At 35.9% G+C, this 19,551-nt stretch overlaps 8 protein-coding genes across 8 annotated transcripts; 4 read left to right on the top strand and 4 right to left on the bottom strand.

The window, feature by feature from the left end:
• Nucleotides 1-19: 19 nt before the first annotated feature.
• RO3G_05304 (uncharacterized protein) lies at nt 20-640 on the bottom strand (the record flags this gene model as incomplete). The annotated part of the gene is made up of 1 exon (XM_067659894.1): nt 20-640. The coding sequence occupies one exon, from the start codon at nt 638-640 to the stop codon at nt 20-22; it is 621 nt and encodes a 206-aa protein (XP_067515995.1).
• A 361-nt stretch (nt 641-1,001) lies between these two features.
• On the top strand, nt 1,002-2,081 carry RO3G_05303 (uncharacterized protein; the record flags this gene model as incomplete). The annotated part of the gene is made up of 1 exon (XM_067659893.1): nt 1,002-2,081. One exon carries the CDS (start codon nt 1,002-1,004, stop codon nt 2,079-2,081), a length of 1,080 nt encoding a protein of 359 aa, XP_067515994.1.
• Nucleotides 2,082-3,928: 1,847 nt separating this feature from the next.
• On the top strand, nt 3,929-5,849 carry RO3G_05302 (uncharacterized protein; the record flags this gene model as incomplete). The annotated part of the gene is made up of 2 exons (XM_067659892.1): nt 3,929-5,800; nt 5,844-5,849. 2 exons carry the CDS (start codon nt 3,929-3,931, stop codon nt 5,847-5,849), a joined length of 1,878 nt encoding a protein of 625 aa, XP_067515993.1.
• A 306-nt stretch (nt 5,850-6,155) lies between these two features.
• RO3G_05301 (uncharacterized protein) lies at nt 6,156-6,879 on the bottom strand (the record flags this gene model as incomplete). The annotated part of the gene is made up of 3 exons (XM_067659891.1): nt 6,156-6,175; nt 6,245-6,529; nt 6,585-6,879. The coding sequence occupies 3 exons, from the start codon at nt 6,877-6,879 to the stop codon at nt 6,156-6,158; spliced, it is 600 nt and encodes a 199-aa protein (XP_067515992.1).
• Nucleotides 6,880-7,545: 666 nt separating this feature from the next.
• Nucleotides 7,546-7,982, top strand: RO3G_05300 (uncharacterized protein; the record flags this gene model as incomplete). The annotated part of the gene is made up of 2 exons (XM_067659890.1): nt 7,546-7,549; nt 7,693-7,982. 2 exons carry the CDS (start codon nt 7,546-7,548, stop codon nt 7,980-7,982), a joined length of 294 nt encoding a protein of 97 aa, XP_067515991.1.
• Nucleotides 7,983-9,051: 1,069 nt separating this feature from the next.
• RO3G_05299 (uncharacterized protein) lies at nt 9,052-9,750 on the bottom strand (the record flags this gene model as incomplete). Its single annotated transcript, XM_067659889.1, has 1 exon — nt 9,052-9,750. One exon carries the CDS (start codon nt 9,748-9,750, stop codon nt 9,052-9,054), a length of 699 nt encoding a protein of 232 aa, XP_067515990.1.
• Nucleotides 9,751-10,020: 270 nt separating this feature from the next.
• On the bottom strand, nt 10,021-11,145 carry RO3G_05298 (uncharacterized protein; the record flags this gene model as incomplete). The annotated part of the gene is made up of 4 exons (XM_067659888.1): nt 10,021-10,644; nt 10,694-10,731; nt 10,854-10,934; nt 10,986-11,145. The coding sequence occupies 4 exons, from the start codon at nt 11,143-11,145 to the stop codon at nt 10,021-10,023; spliced, it is 903 nt and encodes a 300-aa protein (XP_067515989.1).
• A 2,608-nt stretch (nt 11,146-13,753) lies between these two features.
• RO3G_05297 (5'-3' exoribonuclease 1) lies at nt 13,754-19,523 on the top strand (the record flags this gene model as incomplete). The annotated part of the gene is made up of 9 exons (XM_067659887.1): nt 13,754-14,390; nt 14,487-14,677; nt 14,727-15,180; nt 15,269-15,339; nt 15,414-15,576; nt 15,649-16,276; nt 16,335-19,041; nt 19,098-19,390; nt 19,448-19,523. 9 exons carry the CDS (start codon nt 13,754-13,756, stop codon nt 19,521-19,523), a joined length of 5,220 nt encoding a protein of 1,739 aa, XP_067515988.1.
• Nucleotides 19,524-19,551: the final 28 nt, after the last annotated feature.

Below are 19,551 nucleotides of genomic sequence, written 5' to 3'. Positions count from 1 at the left end.
AGGACCAAAATGTTTACCTCTACCGTGTCGGCCTATGTGATGGCGGCCCTCTTTCTTTCAAGCACTCATCACCTTCACTTTCTGAAGAAGAAGAAGAAGTGCTATCTTCTGTCTTTTCAGCCTCATTCGTTGCTTCGGGTCCATGGTTAATGTGTCTTGCTCTTTTATGCATTTTTCTACCACCCCGAGAGATCAAATTACCCAACATGCTTAATTCAGTTTCAAAGTTTTCTTGAGAGGAGGATGCCATTTGGGAAGCCAAGATACCTACCCATCGCGATTCACGGTATCCAAGTGGTTGATGCTGTTTAACAAGCTGCGATAATTTTTCAAAAGGGTTACAAACCACAAGAGATTGATTTGGCTTGGAGTTGTCGCCAGCATAAAAGAAAAGGCCATCATAAGGTATTTCCTTTATGTCAGTCATCAGTGTATCCAATTGAGTCTGATTAGAAATCGTCTCCTGCTTGTGGGTTAAAGGATGAAGGTAGTGAAACACTAAAGAGTCACGGTTAGAAACCTGAGTTGTGGATAAGTCAAGGATAGTTACGAGATTATCCCAATTGAACTTCTCAGGAATCAATTGAAAGTGACTGGGTTGTTTGTTATCAAAAGAAATGTAAATATTTAAAGCCATCATAAAAGCTGTAATATCTTTCACTAAATTTAATCAGGGATTTCTTAACTTCTTCCCTTTTATATCTTTTTCGTTTTTCCTTCTTGGCTAAATTTTTAATGCTGCGGTTTCAAAGGGCTTTCCGAAATTGCGCACCTTGATCCATAAGAGAGCATTGCCGATTCAGCGCACTTTTTATGAATGTCCGACGGCATAATAAAATGAAATGATTGGTTAACTGTTCAAGGAGACAATTGAATTCGCTTTGGGCTTGTTATACAATCACACCAAATAAATTTTCGGACAAAGAAATTTATTGAAATAATTTTAACCTCATAACAAAATAAACTTGTCTTTTTCTCATCCATCAATACATTAAAAAAAAATGTCTGCTCAAATCTCTAAAGACTGCACCCGACCTTTAATTATATCTGAAGATGAAACAAAAGAAAGTAAAGCATGGGGGGTTTTTTATCTTCTTAGAACACATCATACGATTAGAGAGATTGCAGACCTTGTTGGATTGAACAGGTCTACTGTGCAAGACATAAAAACCAAGATTGATGACTATGGCAGCCCTTTACCTCACAAGCAAACAGGTCGTCCATTGAAAATAAATGAAAGAACTGAAAGGCACTTGAACAGGATTATTAGAGAGGATCCTTTTACCTCTTATAAAGAAATAAATGTGGAATTAGCAAAGCTAGATGTTTTTGTCTCTATAGAAACTCTTCGATCGTATGTCGATCGACTTGACTTCAAATCGTACAGAGCAGCCCACAAGCCTAGATTGACTGCAAGACACCGCAAAAGTAGGCTTCGCTGGGCGAAGGAACATCTCAATTGGACGGAAGACCAATGGAGAAGCGTTGTTTGGTCTGATGAGTCGCGCTTTTGTGTAGAAGGCAGTAAACGCGGAAAAAGAGTGCTCAGGAAGGAAGGAGAGCGTTATGACGAAAGAAATATAATACCCACAGTCAAGTGGGGTGGAGGTGGTGCTATGGTTTGGGGATGTTTTTGGGGAGGAGGTTTTGGACCTTTAGAAATTATTGATACCAGTTCCGTAGACCAAGAAAAATATATCAATATTTTGGCCAATAGGTTCCATCCTTGGTTTACAAATGTCACGGCACATCAGGAGAGGGATTTTATCTTCCAAGAGGATGGTGCTTCCTGTCATACTGGTGGTTATGCTCGATGGTGGAAGGAGACCCACCAAATCAGGGGTTTTGAGTACTGGCCTGCTCAAAGCCCTGATTTGAACCCCATTGAGCATGTTTGGAATGCTCTTGAAAGGCGAATTGAAAGAAAAAGATCATCGGTCAAAAACTTGGAGCAATTGAAGGTGGCTCTACGAGAAGAGTGGGAAAGAATGGACGATGAGTTTGCGGACCGATTAGTTCGAAGTATGAAGAGACGGTGTGAAGCAGTTATCAAAGCTAAAGGCGGCGCAACAGAATATTGAGAATTATTTTATGAATATATTCTTAAAATAAACATGTGAATCTTTCTTTTCTCAAAACTTGAAATCCCAAGCTTAAGTATACACTTATTAATTAGTCTTGAACTTACATGCCATATTTTTTAAATTTTTTGTTTCAATATTTTGTCCGGAAATTTATTTGGTGTGACTGTACAAATACAATATTACATAAAAGAGACAGTCAACTGACTTTGTTTTGTAGAAACATTCAGAGACTAGATCAAGTGCACACATCTTCCCTTCTTCCTTATTTTACATTGCTATGGAAATTGTTCCTGATTTAGCAAATTAGAAAATTGCAGAAAAAAGACGAATCTTTCTTCAAGCAATCAGTAATAATAATAAGATTTTTGACCTATTGTCGTATCGCAACATACTTTGCACATGATTCATATTCAATTCATATGAAATCAGAGTAGTAAATGTTTTACAAAGATCTATTACAGTCTTTTCTCTATTATTCGGTCATAACTAATTCCGCTCCTTTAACTCAATACAGATTGCTTTAATATAGTTCCTAATGCAATGAGACATAAATGAAAGATAGAACCACTTAAGAAATAACTATAAACAGTCTACTGGTATAACCAGGAATAGGTCTTTATATTAAAATTTATTCATACTTGATCTACAGCTATAATTAATTAAAGTATCTTCAAAAGGATTTAATTGAACCTTTATGAAAATAATATAAATATCAGATACAATGATATTAAATAAAAACACAACTTTTGAAGTCTCATTGAATTTTACAGTCTTTTTATTCTCACGAAATAACACCTATTTCCAAAGCTTTTTTTTTTATTATGATTTTGAAAGGAATTTAAAAGGAAATATCTTGGCGTGGTATTTTATAAGAAAAATACATGTTTAAATGTGTGGTTTCCGTAGAGTAAATCAAACTTACTTTGCAATAGAAAATTTATGCTTATTTTTAAAATGAATTTGTTTTCTCAGTAACATTTTTATTTCAGTAAATAATAACATTATAATCCTAGATAATAAAATCCACTTGTATATGTTTATATATTCATGATAATAATTTTCATAATAGCTTCAAAGTAGAATTCTAATGCTATATGGAGCAACAAATAACAATTTTTTTAATAAAACATCCTTACCACATCATATGCGCCTATTTATTGATTGTCTTAATTTTAATATGAAAATGGATAAAACACGCCAATAAACATTTACTGAACATAAGTTAGAAAACCCAAGACTATTTTGGGATAACCAAGTTTGAATTTAGGAAAAATTCTCTTGCCCGTACTTTTTTTTTTTTTTGTAATAAGTTATTTATTTATTTACAAATAAAGAAAGTCACACGTCGTAATGAGAGGTATGCTTTTAGTGCCCGTACTTTTATTGCATATTAAAATCGTTTGATTACGTGTCAAATGTCAATCTGTAAGTGGCTGGTGTGATCACGAACTGAGATTAAAATATAAATACAAGTAAAAGCGAATAGCCATAATAAAAACATTTTGTCGATTGCTTGAGAGATTCTTAATAAAGAATATACACAACACACATTTATCTGCTATTGAGACAAATTTTATGCAAAATATAAAGTTATTTGAGTTAAAGCCAACATGTAAACCATTAAACTTTATTCAATTAATCGCTATAAAGAATTACTCTTTCTTTTACAAATTAAATTTTAACCATCTAATAGAATATATTTGCAAGTAAAATAAAGAAAAACGAATATAATAATTTCTAATAGACGAAATTTGATTTTTTGTTTACTTTTTTTGTGTTCAAAAATAAAAAATATTTTTATTCTATTTTTTACTCCTTTTTTTTTTTTTTCTTCTCATTTAATTATGCCGACATATCCAAACCGATTACCACTAATTCCTGTATCGCCACTCATTCAAGCATCTATTGAAACTGCCAAATTTCTTGCAAAGATTACGCAAAAGCTATCCTCAACACCTGATGACATTATCCTTCAAAAGCATCTTTCAGCTACCAAAGAAAGACTAGATCAACTAACAAAAAATATTGAATCAGTTCAAACAAGTTTCCTTACTGAATTTAGTTTGCAAAGTATCGCTCAAGAGATTGCCTACATTAATTCTCAACTATTCCGTCTTGTAATACTTGATTCAGCATGGATAGCGAACTTTGACAAGCGAGTAAATATGATTCCTCTCCTAGATTTTCACAGATATCTGTCACACGCATTGGCCCATGAAGTCATTTATCATTCAGAAAAGGACATTATCAGTCACCTAATACAGCTTGCCTATCTTTTGTTATTTGTCTATCGGGATTTTTCTGGATGCACAGCCATTCTTGATTGCCTGCAGATGCCAGAAGTACAGCGATTAGAGAATGCATGGAGTCAGTGTCCTCCAAAGCTCATCAAGACCTTCAAGGATCTTTTACCTATCTTATCACCTGAAGGTCAATATGAGGCTTATTATCAAACATTAGGATCTCTCACTCGTTCCTTTTTGAATCAACAGCATCGACCTTGTATGATTGCAATCCCCTTTGTTCAGGCACATCTTCGTATCATTCATGACGCTCCATCTGCCATTCAACTCTTGAAATTCTGTCAGCAATTGGTCCAAATTGATCCTGCCCTGCTCCCTCACATGCAAGAGACAAGCAAGAGGATTAAAAATGTCATGAATCTGGAGCAGTTAAAGACCAATCCAAGTGTCTATCACTGGCTTGTCACACGTCCTTACCTTACACGATCACAGCTCAAATTAGAAAGCTTACAGATCGTACCACCTGCGGATGATGAAGCAGTACTGAAAGAAGAAGAAGAAGAAGATTTCTATTGGACATTTTATCGTGTAGAAAGCATTGACAGTGATCTTCAACCCGATCATCCTCCTATCAAGCCATCTGAAAGTCTTGAAGAGCATCATGCTATTGTGCCTCAGAAAGTATTTGAATCCTACAAATTGCCTGTTAAATCAGACTCTGAAGAATCAAGTCAAGTGGAAGAAATTTTGGCTGTATCTGAAAATAACGATGGGCCTAGTCATTCAAATCAAAATGATGACATAGTCATTGATAATGATGACGATGATGATGAGCCAATATTAGTAAATGACTCAAAAACGGATCTTGATGAAAACGATGGGAATGAGGAGGAAGATGATACAGTTGTTTTATCTCTTAAGTCAAGAAGAGAATATGAACCAGGTTTAAATATACAAAAGGTTGATTCAGAAAGCGAGAAAAGTTTTTCAAGTCATGTACCAACTGAATCTGATAAGATAAAACATGAATCATCCGACAATGAACCGGAACAAACACAATCAAAAGAAGTCAGCCAGTTGGAAATCGAACCAAAGCCAATATTATCTGTCACTGCAGCAGAGTTTGTGCCCACAGTAACTCCTCTTACTGCTTCAGAAGAAGAAGAGAATTCGGAAGAATGGACAGGATATCCTATTTCAAATGTAGAGGAGGAGGAGGAGGAGGAAGAAGAAGAAGAAGAAGAAGGGAATTCGGAAGAATGGACAGGATATCCTATTTCAAATGTAGAAGAGGAAGAAGAGAATTCGGAGGAATGGACAGGGTATCCTATTTCAAATGTAGAAGAGGAAGAGGAGGATGAAGGAGAGGTTTGGACAGGATATCCTGTTCCTGAGCATGCTACTGAAGAAGAAAAACAGGATACATCTTTTGAAACTTGGAATAAAAACTGTCAAATATCTGCTTTTGAAAAGGTAACAGCAGGACATATCCAGCATTCATTGTCTAGCAATATAGCTTTAGAAACAGGAAGAAAAGGACTACCTTCTCCATTTGGTTCATCGTCTGCTTCTACTTAAAAATTTATTGTGTGTAATAAAAAAAATGTATTTACAAGTGACTTTTTTAATGGTATATATACACACACGCACATTGTATGTATAATATTATGGTTCTTCTGTTCCCATATGCTGGTTAGTTAAAAAGTCGAATTCTTCGCTCTCTTGAACTGCTTGATAAACATGATAAGGTACCATCATTTTTGTCGATTTATCTGCTGATCCTTCTTCTTCTTTATAACACAAATCAACTGTTTTACTTATGAGCTTTTTAAGAAATGCACGCGTCGCCTAAAATATGGGTTAAAAACACACTTTTGCTTATTCTTTTCTTTTTTCTTACTTGCGTTAGTAAATTACCAACAAGTAATCTTTGTTCCATGGCCAAAGGTAGGTCAAAATCTGCTGTAGGTCCCTGAAGGTTCCCATCTTTTCCTAATGTCATGTCATTGGCTGTAATGCTCTTGAGTCTTAGTTGAGCAACAACTGACCAAATCCAATCCAAAGCACGCTCATTGGCAACATTTGCACCTTCTTGGTAACTCCACTTTTTAATATTTTCTAATAATTCACGTCGTCTATTAGTCTCCTCTGTTGATGTTTCAGGTTTTTCTTCATCCATATCAATATCAATATCTAGTTCATCTGGAGAATAAAATTGAGAAAAAAAAGCAAGAAAATATTATCATTCATTAATTACCAGTGTCCTTTGGTTCATTCCAGCCAGGTTCCAATTGTTTTAGTAAATGTGTTACACTTGTCATGCTATTAATCACCCCATTACGCTTTCTACTATTCCATCCCTTGGGTCGTCGTAGACATTGGTCATCGACAGTTTCATCGTGTCCATCTCGAAGTTTACCACAAAACTTACAATAGCCATGGTCAGTGCTTTCATGGTCTTCATCTTTTGTTGTCTCCGTTCTTGTGGGCGTGTATTTATTTTCCACACACCAGGTCAAGACATCCTTTGTTGAAAGTGATTCAGCAGCCATTCTCAACACATTATCATTGGTTTCAAAGGCTTTCTTCTGTGTTTCCAATCTCAGTACGCGAGCACGATGCCATTCTGATGCCTTTCTTTTACCCACTGACCATTTAAGAAACGCTTTTGCGCTCGGAGCACAACTGTAAGGCAAAATTTTTCCATGGGATGAGCCTAAGTGAGGTTGCAAATTAAATAAATGTGTTCTTTGATATATATCTACAAGTATACCTGCTCGAATGAGTGGTAATTTTTGAACGCTCTCTTTCAAAATACCACTCAATAAACTCATTTTTTGTTTGACTGCCGTCACAGAAGGCGCCTCTAATGTGGGTGTACTAATTGAAGGTACAGAACTTTTATCAGAAAAGTCAGTGTTTCGATCTAATTCAATTTCTATGCTTCTTTCTCCTCCGAGCATTTGTTTTCCTGAATGGGTATCGTCTAACTTCAGGTGATGAATCACATCCACTGCTTTATTTCTACGCTTATCTACAAAAAAGAGCTGAATTCGGATCGGAAATTCCCCCCATCCGAGACGCGTCAATTTAAAGGGTGCCTCTGTTACATCAACTACATTGTGAGGTTTATAGCTTGGATGTAAATGGAATCGAACACAAGTGATAAATGTCTCTTGCTTTGTTTGAGGCGGCTCAACCACATAGATCATCCATTTATGCGTAAACTGCTTTAGAGAAGGATCACGACGTTCTTTCAAAAAAGTGAGTAAACATTTTTTTTTCTTTGCTGTATACAAACTTACCAGGTGCTATGAATTTACTGACATTGCCTACAATGATGCGTCTCTTGATATAAAATCTAGACCCTATATCAGCCGTCGTTGGTGTATTTGAAGATGATGAAGGTATACTGGATACAGCAGCTGCAAGCGATTCCACTTTCGGTGATTCTACTATTGCTGGTGTTGATGATGTTGATTCATTGATTTTGATTTCTTCAGGCGTCAATTGCTCATTGGTCGCTTCAGAAGGTGTTTCTTTATTTTCCTCTTGCTTGTCTATCGTTGGTTCTATTGCTGCTAGCGGCGGTTGTACGGTCTCCTCCTTTTCGATTGTGGTTTGCTCTTTTGATGCTTCAACCATTGCCTTTTGATTATTCTCTAATTCCATATCAACATCCTCTTCAAACACTTTAATTGATGGCTACATAGATGCATGCATACATTAATTTTTTTTGAATAATAAGAATTAATATATTGTACCCTTTCAAGCTTTTTAGGACTTGGTCTATTATATAAAAAATGTTAGAATCATTTTTCTTTTCCTATCTTTTTACTCCTTTTACTTTGACGCTGCAGGTATAATGCTTAATATAGTTCGCAATCGGGCCGGGTTATCCATTGGTACTTCTGACTCGTCCACAGGCGTACCACATTTCAGCAGCATTTGCTCATAAGGTCCAAACTCTAAGCTATGTGATATTCTGCAATGATTTAAGAATCCTTGTTGATTTGCAAAATCGCCGCGATGACACGCAGGACACGCCAAGCTATTAAAGTTGAGTCATTATGCTTTTTCACTAATCTTTATTTATTACCTCACGTAAACACCGTCGTGTCTTCTTCCATAAAGCTGATTCTTTTCCGGATTTGGGTTTCTATAAACTTTTCTTTTTGGTGGTTGCGGTGATGCCTGTGGCTGTAGTGGCACCATGCCATTATGATACAAAGCTGAGCGACGAGTATAGTGTGGTGTATCTGGTAACGAACTGGCTATCGATTCTATTTTTTTATGTGAGTCTTTTTTTTTCCATATTTTATATAATAAATACCATTTTTTATAGCTTGTTTCAAATCAGATAATATATTTTCAGCCTTTGTGATTTCTTGCTTGATAGTTGCAATCTCTTTTTGTTTTAAATAAATTTCTAAATCAAACTGGTGATCTATAATTTCTATAATCTTTTTTCTTGTTGTTTCGTCTACAAAAAGGTTATATTTGTATACTGCAGTTGAATGTAACTATTCCTGTTACCTCTTGAAACATTGTCTACTGTCTTTTGATTATCTAACGTACTATTTGGTGGATCTACATTCGGTAGTTCCATCACTTAATAAAAAAAAACTTTTAAGCAAAAAACAAAAGAAATAAGTCACACACACTCATTTCCCCGCCTTTATAGAAAAAAAAAAAAGCTAGTACGTTTCAGTTAAAGGCAAAATTTATTCGGATTCTATTTGCTTTGGCATTGATTTCCACAAACCTTCCAAATCATAACGGTCTCTTATTTCCGGCGTAAATAAATGAACAACAATACGACCCAAATCAATTAAGACCCAACCCGAGTTATCACCTTTTCCTTCCACATGAGGAGGTCGTTGTTCCATTGCTTTTTTAACTACCGAATAGACGTGTTCTGCCACACTACCAAGGTATTTTTCACCCTTGGAGCTGGAAGCAACGATCATGTAGTCTGCCCAATCACATTTTTCTCGTACATCTAATATCTCCACAGACTCCAATTTACTCTCTACAAGCAGATCTCTCAAACTCTCTGCTGTTAATTGTCCAGTTTCCATCAATTCTTGTGATACCTTGCGAAGGGCCAAACGATCCTCCAAGTGTTCACCAACTGCACGACGCTGCCATAAAGGAATAAAATCCTCCTCAGAAGCTTTATAATCTGAATCGACAAACCACTCTGTATCAATTTCTTCCTCTTGTTCATCAGGGTATAACTCTGGATAATCTTTAGGATTAATCTCTTCAAGATCTTCTTCTTTCTTAGTACTGTAGAAAGATTGATTTAAATAACGACATAGTGAAGGTCTGTAATAGGTTTGTGTTATTGAAGCAAATGCAGGTCTAATCAGAGGCGTCTTGCTTAAAGTACGTGTTGTTAATTTTGCTAATCTGTACATGAGATCTACTTAAAAAAAAAAGAGTAGGGTCCTATCTTTCGTGACCCTTTTTAATTTTTTTTTAATAACCGTCCAATGCTTGGTAACCACTCAGTTGCTTAGCAATTGATATTATGTCAATGAAACTTTCCCTTATTTTATAAGCTCTCTCTCTCTCTCTCTCTTTTTTTTTTCTCTTTCTCTATACATGGAAATAAAAGTTTGTATTTAGTTTTACTTTTTACTTCTAGAATAAAAAAAAGGGAAAATGCTACAGATGAGTTATATTATTTAATAAGGGTGACTAGGGGAGGTTGTTGATTCATAATAAGGTTGAGGGTTATTAGCATAAGGAGAATCTTCCACCATCAATTCTTTTACTTCCCACACATTTTGCTTTGAACCAACTGAGAATTCAAGATCCTCCTTTGTGATAGAGTCCCAGTACTTGTAAATCATCATCACTGTCAATAAATTACAGATAGCACCAAAAAACATGCCGTCCACATAGTGTTTTGTGTTATCACAAATCACAACAGAGAATACATACATCAGTACTTGTCCAACAGCAAAGAAAGCAGCAGCAAATAAGATGTCGCCTAAGGGCCATCGATCATCCAAGGTGTTGACAACCAAGATGATTTGAGAGACAATATAAACTAAGAACATGAAATAATTCAAAACAATATAGAATATCCATAAGGCAGCTTGGTTTGTATAAGAAAGGCCAGCGACCCCCTTAAAGGTACCAATAGCGAGGAAGCCGGTAACAAGGAACCAAACAAATGAACTGATACGAATCGACCAAAGCGATAAAGGTGTTCCATCTTCTGCGAATTGAAATCCAACAAATCCGTTTAGTAATAAACACCAAAATGTCGAACATGTTAAACCAATATGTATTGCTGCAAACCACTACATATGATGCATTAGTCACTGCTATATATTAAACTATAACACCTACAGGATATGCGGTTGAAGATGTTGGAATAATGCCAGTAACTAATAACATGTCAAGTAATGTAGTAAGCATATACAAATAAAAGAACATGACTATTTCCTGTCGACCTATTATTCCAAATAATAAGCATTGTTACTATTGTTATGATTATGTTATTCTTTACCAACTGCAGTATACTTTGATCTAATATGATAAATCATAATCATTGTCATAATAATAGCAACAACATCGATAATAAGTGTAGCTATTGCGTAAGTCTTAGTATTTTTCTTTATTATTACTATGAGACACTTACAGGGCTGAAATATAATATTTCCACTTAATTCAACATTACGAGAATAACAAACAGGCTCTATTCCATTATATTGTCCAATAAGTGGGCAGAGACTAATAGCGATTGTTTTGCAAATGCCATTAAATGTTAGTGCATCGAAATAATAAGTGATGGCACCCATTTTTATTTAAAGGAAAAAAAAAAAGGGAAAGAAAAAAAAAGTATTTTTTTTATTTTAGGGCACAACTAAAAATAGAAATAAAATAAGGTCGGTGAGATCATGTCTACATATAACATTTAAATTCATAAAAAGGGGCAAAGAGAGGAAAGGTGATATACAAACAGATTGTGATAAAAACCTTTTAAATTTATACTTTCATCGTATTTTAAGGTGGTATCTCAATGAATAAATTATTTTCTATTCGTTATATTAAACAAATTATCTGGTTTGAACCTAGTAAATTTGAGCAAAAAAAAATAAAAAAGGGAAGTACACTTAAAAGCCTGAAGTACTATCTAGTTGTATACAAGGTATCCTTTAGTACAATATACTGCAACAAATTATAAAAATAGCAAAAATAGGCTTATACCTAATCATTTATTCATTTTATACTATGTTGTGTAACTGTCTATCAAAACAAAACAAACTGCAGTTTTCTGCAATATATGATTTTTAGGCAAATTAAGCCATAATATTGTCAGTAATGATTTAGCCATATTAGATCTTTGTTAATATCTACTACTTTTTATTTTTTTTATAGATAAACATAATCTGTAGCTTCAAACATTGTAATTTTCTCAAATTTTATTTTAATAGCCTCATTGGCTTGGCATACAAACAAATGCTTGTAAATATTTTTTTAAACGTCAGTGGCTTTCAAATATGCACAGGCTATCTGCGCAAAACTCCAAAAATACAGTTTTGTTCCTACTCCTAAGTTATAATAACGTAGGTAGTAAGCGTATACAAAACCATATTATGTTTCATGTACATAGCACATTGCTTGCAATGTATAGCTTTTTGCTTCATTTCCTAAACTCATCATTTTGTTCGACATCATTTTATCTAAAGAACAAATATTAAGGGAACAAAACGTGACAAGCTTGGCAAATTCGTATTGAAGTTCGAAATAATCACATTTAGTATAAGCAGTTACTGTATAAGGTGTATTAAATTTTGGTTACTTCAATTCATGCTTCTTATTGATAACAAAAATCACAATAACACTTGTTTAAGGCTTTAAGGATCCAATGTCTTTTATGGTTATAAATGTAATTAATTCAATATAGTACATTTAGGCCATTATATTCTGAAAAAAAAGGTAACTTATTGCTTATTTATGCTTCTTTTTCCAGACCGTTTCTCAGACTTGCTATAAATTTTATCAGTGGTCCTAGACATGAATATGAATTTTAAGAAAATAGTACAGTAAAATATCTTTTTTACTTCCATTTTGTCATTTAAATTGTTCTCCAAAGAGTCTGTCAATATTCGCTCATCTGCTTTTTTGTTATTAAGAATCTAGCAAGAAATTATCAACCTGTTGCTCTGTTCAATAGACATTTTTCTTACATGTCCAACAAAGAATTTGAAGTTTAAGCTGTAGTGCTGCAGTTTTTTCTTTCTTTTAATAAAATGATTTTCTGATTGTTAACATGAAGACATGACAAAAGACAGTATTACTTGATTACCTTGTAATTAAAGTTATTTGAAAAAAATATCTACAATTATATTTCAAATCATGTTTGTAGAAAAAAGACTACTCATTATCAGCTTATTTTCCCTTTTCGCTTTACTGTCCTAATCAAAAATCATCCTGCTTTTTTTTTTTACATAACCAAAATAAACCACTTTTGCCCACAAAGGGAGCTTTGCTTTCGCTTTATGCAGCAAATAGGCTGAATCAGCTTAAAATACTTCAAAAGTTTACGAGAAAATCCGAAGATGGTTTTACATGACTGAATGCCATAGGATTGAATACTTTAACTTAAAAAGCCTAAAGAAACACTTTTACATATGCTTGCAAAAATTTAAAAGAATATGAAAAATATTCCTTATATCTACCTTCTTGACGTCTTCACAAAAATACTTTTTGTCAAGGCAGCATGCTTTTCTTTTCTTTTTTTTTTTTTTTTTGTACTTTTGACTTTAAGAGTTGAATATAAATTTTATGTACAAATTTCCTAGTACCAGCAAGAGTATACAATTTGTTTTCGTACTTTTTAGAAGAGCTCAGTTTGAGCTAGAGCTTGATAGATGAAAATAAAAAAAAATCAAGCTTAACAAATTCATTCTAAAAATTTGGCTTTATTTCTATATTCTTTAAATGTAAATCAACTTTTTAAAGATTGTCCATTTAACACATTAATCTTTTCTTTCTCTTCATTTTATACGATGCATATCAACCTCAAATACATCCTTATTTCTCTCTTTTGTTTTCCTTCACTCCATTATGCTTTTGATTATAAAAAGGTAATAATATAAAATCTCTGCAAGCAAATATGGCTAAATCAAACGGACCCTTTATTGGTAAACTATTTATTTTTGTCACAAAATTTAGTCGAGTTATCAATGCTTTGGCTCTTTCAGTTTCGCGTGACATAAATTTGAATTTGTTTCATGCAGATTGTTACATAATAAGTATAACCTTGAAGAAAACAATCGGAAGTTAAACAAAATCAACCCAAATTAGGATCGAGTGAAATTTTCAGTTTCGATAGCTTATTAAAAACAAATGTAAACATACATTTTTTTTTCTTTCTTTTTTTTTATTCCAATAAACTAAAATATGAAAATCCAAGTTGCTTCTCCTATTGACCAATCCATTGCATACGAAGTCAACTGTCTTACTCAAGATCAAGTCAACGATGCTGTCGAAAGATCCCAAAAGGCTTTCTTGTCTTGGAAAAAGGTACCTGTCTCGGATCGTGTGGCCATTATGGAAAAATTCTGTACACTTTTTGAGCAAAAGAAGGATGAGGTAGCTAAATCTATCACGTATCAGATGGGACGTCCAATTCGTTATGGACACGGTGAAGTCAAGGGAGTTTTGGAAAGAGCAAGATACATGATATCCGTAGCTGAAGAGTGTCTGAAAGATACTGTGGTTGAACATACGCCAGGTGTTGTTAAAAGATTTTTACGCAAGGAACCTTTGGGTCCTGTCTTTATTATCGCTTCTTGGAATTACCCTTACCTGACAACAGTCAATAACGTGATTCCTGCTCTTTTGGCTGGCAACACTGTCTTGTTGAAGCAGTCCCCCCAAACTCCTCAGTGTGCTGATATCTTTGTGGATACCTTGAGAGAGGCTGGTGTGCCCAAGGATGTCATTCAGGCTATTCACGTTCAAGATAAAGAAGCTAGCTATCTTGTGCAACATCCTCTGGTTCAATTTGTTAACTTTACTGGAAGTGTTGCCGTCGGTAAAACGATTAGAAAAACCATTGGAGATTGTGAAAACCTCATAGGTATTGAGAGGAGCTATATTTATTTGATCATGTGCTGATACACAAATACAGGTTGCGGTATGGAACTTGGTGGTAAAGATCCTGCTTATGTCTTACCTGATACAAACTTGGATTTTGCTGTTGAAAATATAGTGGATGGCGCCTTTTTCAATTCTGGACAGTGCTGCTGCTCTATTGAACGCTGTTATGTTCACAAAGATGTTTATGATGCATTTGTAGAAAAAGCAGTGGCTTTAACTAAGGTAGAACATACAACCTTAATTACGTAAATTTAAAATAATGTCATAATAGACTTATGTTCTTGGTAACCCCGCTCAACCAGAAACTACTCTTGGTCCAATGGCTAATATCAAATTTGCCAATACTGTCAGAAAACATCTGAAAGATGCTATTGAAAAAGGAGCCAAGGCCCTAATAGAACCATTTGCAGAAGACAAGCCTGGCACTGCTTATGTTGGCCCCCAAATACTAATCAATGTCAATCATGATATGCTGGTGATGAAAGAAGAAACCTTTGGTCCTGTTTTGCCTATCATGAAAGTGTCTTCGGATGAAGAAGCAGTTAAACTAATGAATGATTCAAAATATGGCTTAACAGCTTGTATTTGGACCACGAACGAAGAAAGAGCAGTGGAAATTGGTGATCAAATTGAGACTGGAACCTGGTTCATGAATCGCTGTGATTATATCGATCCTGCTTTAGCTTGGGTGGGTGCAAAAGAGAGTGGATTGGGATTTTCAATGAGTAAACAAGGCTTTAGTCAATATACAAGGTAAAAAAAAAAAAAAAAAAAAAAAAAAAAAGATTTTGGAGCTAATAATAGCATTAATAGACCCAAGTCCTATCACCTTAAATTGTCGCAGCAGTAACTTTTGCAAGCCTATTGGTTCAAACGTAACTCCTGTAAAAATAAAGCGACGCAGTTAAATTTTCCGTATTTCCTGTTTTTTTTTTTGCTTTTTCTCTTGTTAACAAAGAAAATAAGATGGGAATTCCCAAATTTTTCCGATGGATTAGGTACATTCTTGAACAAACGAATCTTTGCTATGTTTGTCATTAATATCTCTATTTTTTTGACAATCAGCGAACGCTACCCTATGTGCTCTGAACTCATTACTGACAAGGCCATTCCAGAATTTGGTTAGTTTATTATTACTATAAGTCCTACCGTGTTTCTTAAACAATATGCATTTTTTTATTTACTTACAAAAGACAACCTCTATTTGGACATGAATGGTATCGTTCACAATTGCTCTCACAATAACTCTGATGATCCGCATTACAGAATTACTGAAGAACAAATCTGGCGAGGCATCTTTCAATACATGGACCACCTCTTTTCAAAAATCAAACCCAAAAAATTGTTTTTCGTAGCTATTGATGGTGTGGCGCCTAGAGCCAAAATGAACCAGCAGCGTTCTCGACGATTTCGTACGGCCAAGGATGCTGAAGACGCGCGACAAAAGGCGTTGGCTAAGGGCGAGGAATTACCTGAGCAAGACCCATTTGATACCAATTGTATCACGCCTGGAACGGAGTTCATGATTAAGCTCACACAACAGTTGCGTTATTTTATTTCAAAAAAGGTCTCTGAGGATGCAGACTGGCGTAATGTTCAAATTATCCTGTCAGGCCCTGAGGTGCCTGGTGAAGGTGAACATAAAATTATGGAATACATTCGTTTAGCTAAGGCTCAGCCGGATTATAACCCAAACACAAGACATTGTTTATATGGCTTGGATGCTGACTTGTTGATGCTGGGTTTATTGAGCCATGATCCTCATTTTGCTTTACTACGTGAAGAAGTAACATTTGGTAGAAATCAAAAGAAGAAGATAGGGTAAGAAAGGGAAGGAAAACAGGACGTGTGTTGTATTGACCTTTTTTTTCATTTATAGTTTGGATAACCAAAACTTTTATCTATTACATTTATGCTTAATAAGAGAATACCTGGATATGGAATTCAGTGCATTGAAAACAACCCTACCCTTCCCATACGACTTTGAACGCGTTGTAGACGATTTTATTTTACTTGCACTGTTCATTGGTAACGATTTCTTGCCTCATTTACCCAACATCCATATCAACGAAGGCGCCTTGGGTCTTATGTTCAAGATCTATAAGGAGACATTACCCACCTGTGAGGGATACTTACAAGACGGTGGTCGCGTAGATATGACAAGACTTCAAAAGGTACTAGACCAAATTTCAACTGTGGTAGAAAAGGAAGCTTTTGAAGCAGAAGGCATCGACGCACTCTATCTTGCTGGTAAGCAACCAGATGGTGAACGCGCACGCGAGATTGTACATCAATTGGAGCGCAAGAAGGCAAAAGAAAATAAAACAAGCATGACAGAACACCAAGCAGAAATCTTTAGAGCCGTCCGGGATTTCTTGACAGGCCCTCCTAAGCTCTTGGCCACTGGTTCCGTCCTTCGCTTCTCTTTCCCTTTCAAGAATCGCGATAAAAATTTTATAAAGAAATTGGCCAAGGAACTCAATATGAATCATATGGTGACATGGCATCAAGCGCAAAAAATGACGGAACTTGAGCTCATCTTCTCGCATCAACTTGATGCTGATGATCAAACCTCTGATACAACGAGTGAAGAATCAGAGATAGATGAAGAGGCTATAGCCGCTCGAGACCGTGTGTTGAAAAAGTACGAGAATGCAGATATTGTGCCTGAAGACATTGATAGGGAACAGATTGAGAAGGAAGAGAAGGCACAATTCGAGGCCGCTTTTGAGCAGTGGAAGGCAGAATATTATAAGGACAAGATGAATATCGATATTAATGATTCTCAGGAAATGGAAAAGCTAATAGGTTCCTATGTGATTGGTATTCAATGGGTTCTTCAGTACTATTATAATGGTGTTGCCTCCTGGGGATGGTTTTATCCTTATCACTATGCCCCTAAAATTTCGGATCTTACCAACATTGTTCGTTTCCAAGACCACACCTTTACCCTTGGCCAACCCTTTAAACCCTATGAACAGCTCATGGGTGTCTTACCCATGCTCAGTAAAAAACTACTACCTGCTGCTTATCAGGAACTCATGACAGACCCTAGCTCACCCATCATTGATTTTTACCCTACTGATTTCGATATGGACATGAACGGCAAGAAACAAAGTTGGGAAGCAATTGTGAAGATCCCTTTCATTGATGAAAAACGTTTGCTGGATGCCATGAAGTCACGAGAACACCGCTTGACGAAAGATGAGCGCGAAATGGCTCGATTTGGTGAAAGTTACCGATTTGTATACGATGATTCTATTGCCAAGAAGGACCCCAAAGAGTGGCCGGTCTACAAGAGTCCTTTGCCTGGCAAGTTCCCAGATATCCGTCCTTGTTTTGTTCGAGAGACAGTTGATTGTCTTCCAGAGTTACCTAGCACTGGATTAAGAAAAGGTCTGTTACCAGGCGCCAAGACAGGCAAGGAAGCACTTGCTGGTTTCCCTTCGCTCCATACTATCAATCATCAGTTTCACATTGCTAACCACAATGTTCGCGTGTTCCAACAGGACAGCTCCAATGAATCTGTTGTGGTCACCATTAAGGATCGATTCAAGAATGCCAGCTTACATGAGCTTGCCAAGTTGTTTATTTATCGGTCTGTTTATGTTGGATACCCATACTTGAAACAAGCTGTTGTTGTCGGTGTCTCGAATGCAGAGTGCAAGTTACATGTGGTTTTGGATGCACAAGGCAAGAAGCACTGCAAAGAGCACCGCTGGGATGAACGGGAACGTGATGATTGGTATAACACTGTACAACGTCTCCAGCACCTTCGCAGCAAACGATTTGGTCTTTTGGTTGGTGAAACCGATATTGTGGCTCATGTGTGTCTCTTGACAGGCATGCATCAAACTGAAGAAGGAGCGATGGTTAAACAATATGCACACCCTAGTTTGGCTGAAGCAATTCCATTTCAGACAATCGTGATCAAGGTAGCCAATCCAGACCCTCGATTTGCAGAGTTACCAGCTCCTCCTGTTGAGCAGAGTTACCCTGTGGGTACAGCTTGCTTTTTGAGCGACGGTAAATTTATTGGTACCCAAACCAAGGTCATTGGCTATACTCGAGGCAATATCGATGTCGAAATGGAGGTCTACCGCGAGAAGACGGTTGAGTCCAAACCCGAATTTGGACATGCGGTTGCAAAGAAACAAGAGCGAGAGGTCAACTATCTTCCTGGTCATGTCGTGGCTCGTGAATGCAACGTGTCTTCTTTGACTCTATCCAAATTAACCTCTTCTCTGGTGGTCATCGAACGCTCTGGACAGAAATTGAATATTGGTTTGAACTTGAAATTTGAGTCTCGAGGAGAAAAGGTACCTGGCTATACGCGCAAGAACCCTGAGGCTGGTTACTGGGAGTACTCGACCCTGGCTGTTCAATTGATTCGTGAATACATTGCAGCCTTCCCAGAGTTTATTGAAATGTTGAATGGTAGAAAGAATAGCTCGATGATGGATGTTTCTGATTTTGGATGGACATCAGAAGGACAAAAGTATCTTCATGCTATGAAGGATTGGATCAAGTCAAGGAAGGTGCATGATTTACCTCGCGCTCCTAATGAAGCACAAGAATTATATGATGTAAATTAGCTTTTTTCCTCTTTTTTTTTTAGATCTCAACATTTTTTTTTTGTTAGGGATATGTCCAACTGGTTGAAAAGGCTGCAAAGAAATTCCAAGAACAGTGGGATGCTGAACCAAAGAAGACTATTATTATCAAAAACATTCCTCGCAAGAGTTTACTACGACCTTCTGACGCACCTTTTAAATTGGATAATCAAACATTCACTTTAGGTGATCGAGTTGTTTATGTATCTGACACAGGTATTGTTCCTCTCGGTCTCAAGGGTACAGTTGTTGCTCTTTCTGAAAAGATTATTGATGTTTTATTCGATAAACCTTTTTTGGGCGGAACAACATTGAATGGAAGGTAGATAAAGAAAAAAAGAAAAAAAGTAACAAACAGCTTAAATAATTTTGTGTGTAGATGTCAAGACTTAAGAGGTGCAGCACTTTCATCCTGGCAGGTTATCAAGTTTAGTGTTTCTCATGAAAGAAGATAAAAAAAAAAGTTTACATCTTGTAATGATT

Source organism: Rhizopus delemar, genomic scaffold (assembly GCF_000149305.1).
Source record: "Rhizopus delemar RA 99-880 supercont3.3 genomic scaffold, whole genome shotgun sequence".
In the NCBI taxonomy this organism is placed as follows: Eukaryota; Fungi; Mucoromycota; class Mucoromycetes; order Mucorales; family Rhizopodaceae; genus Rhizopus; species Rhizopus delemar.
Note: the sequence above shows the minus strand (reverse complement) of the source record. Positions and strands in the feature narration are given on the sequence as shown.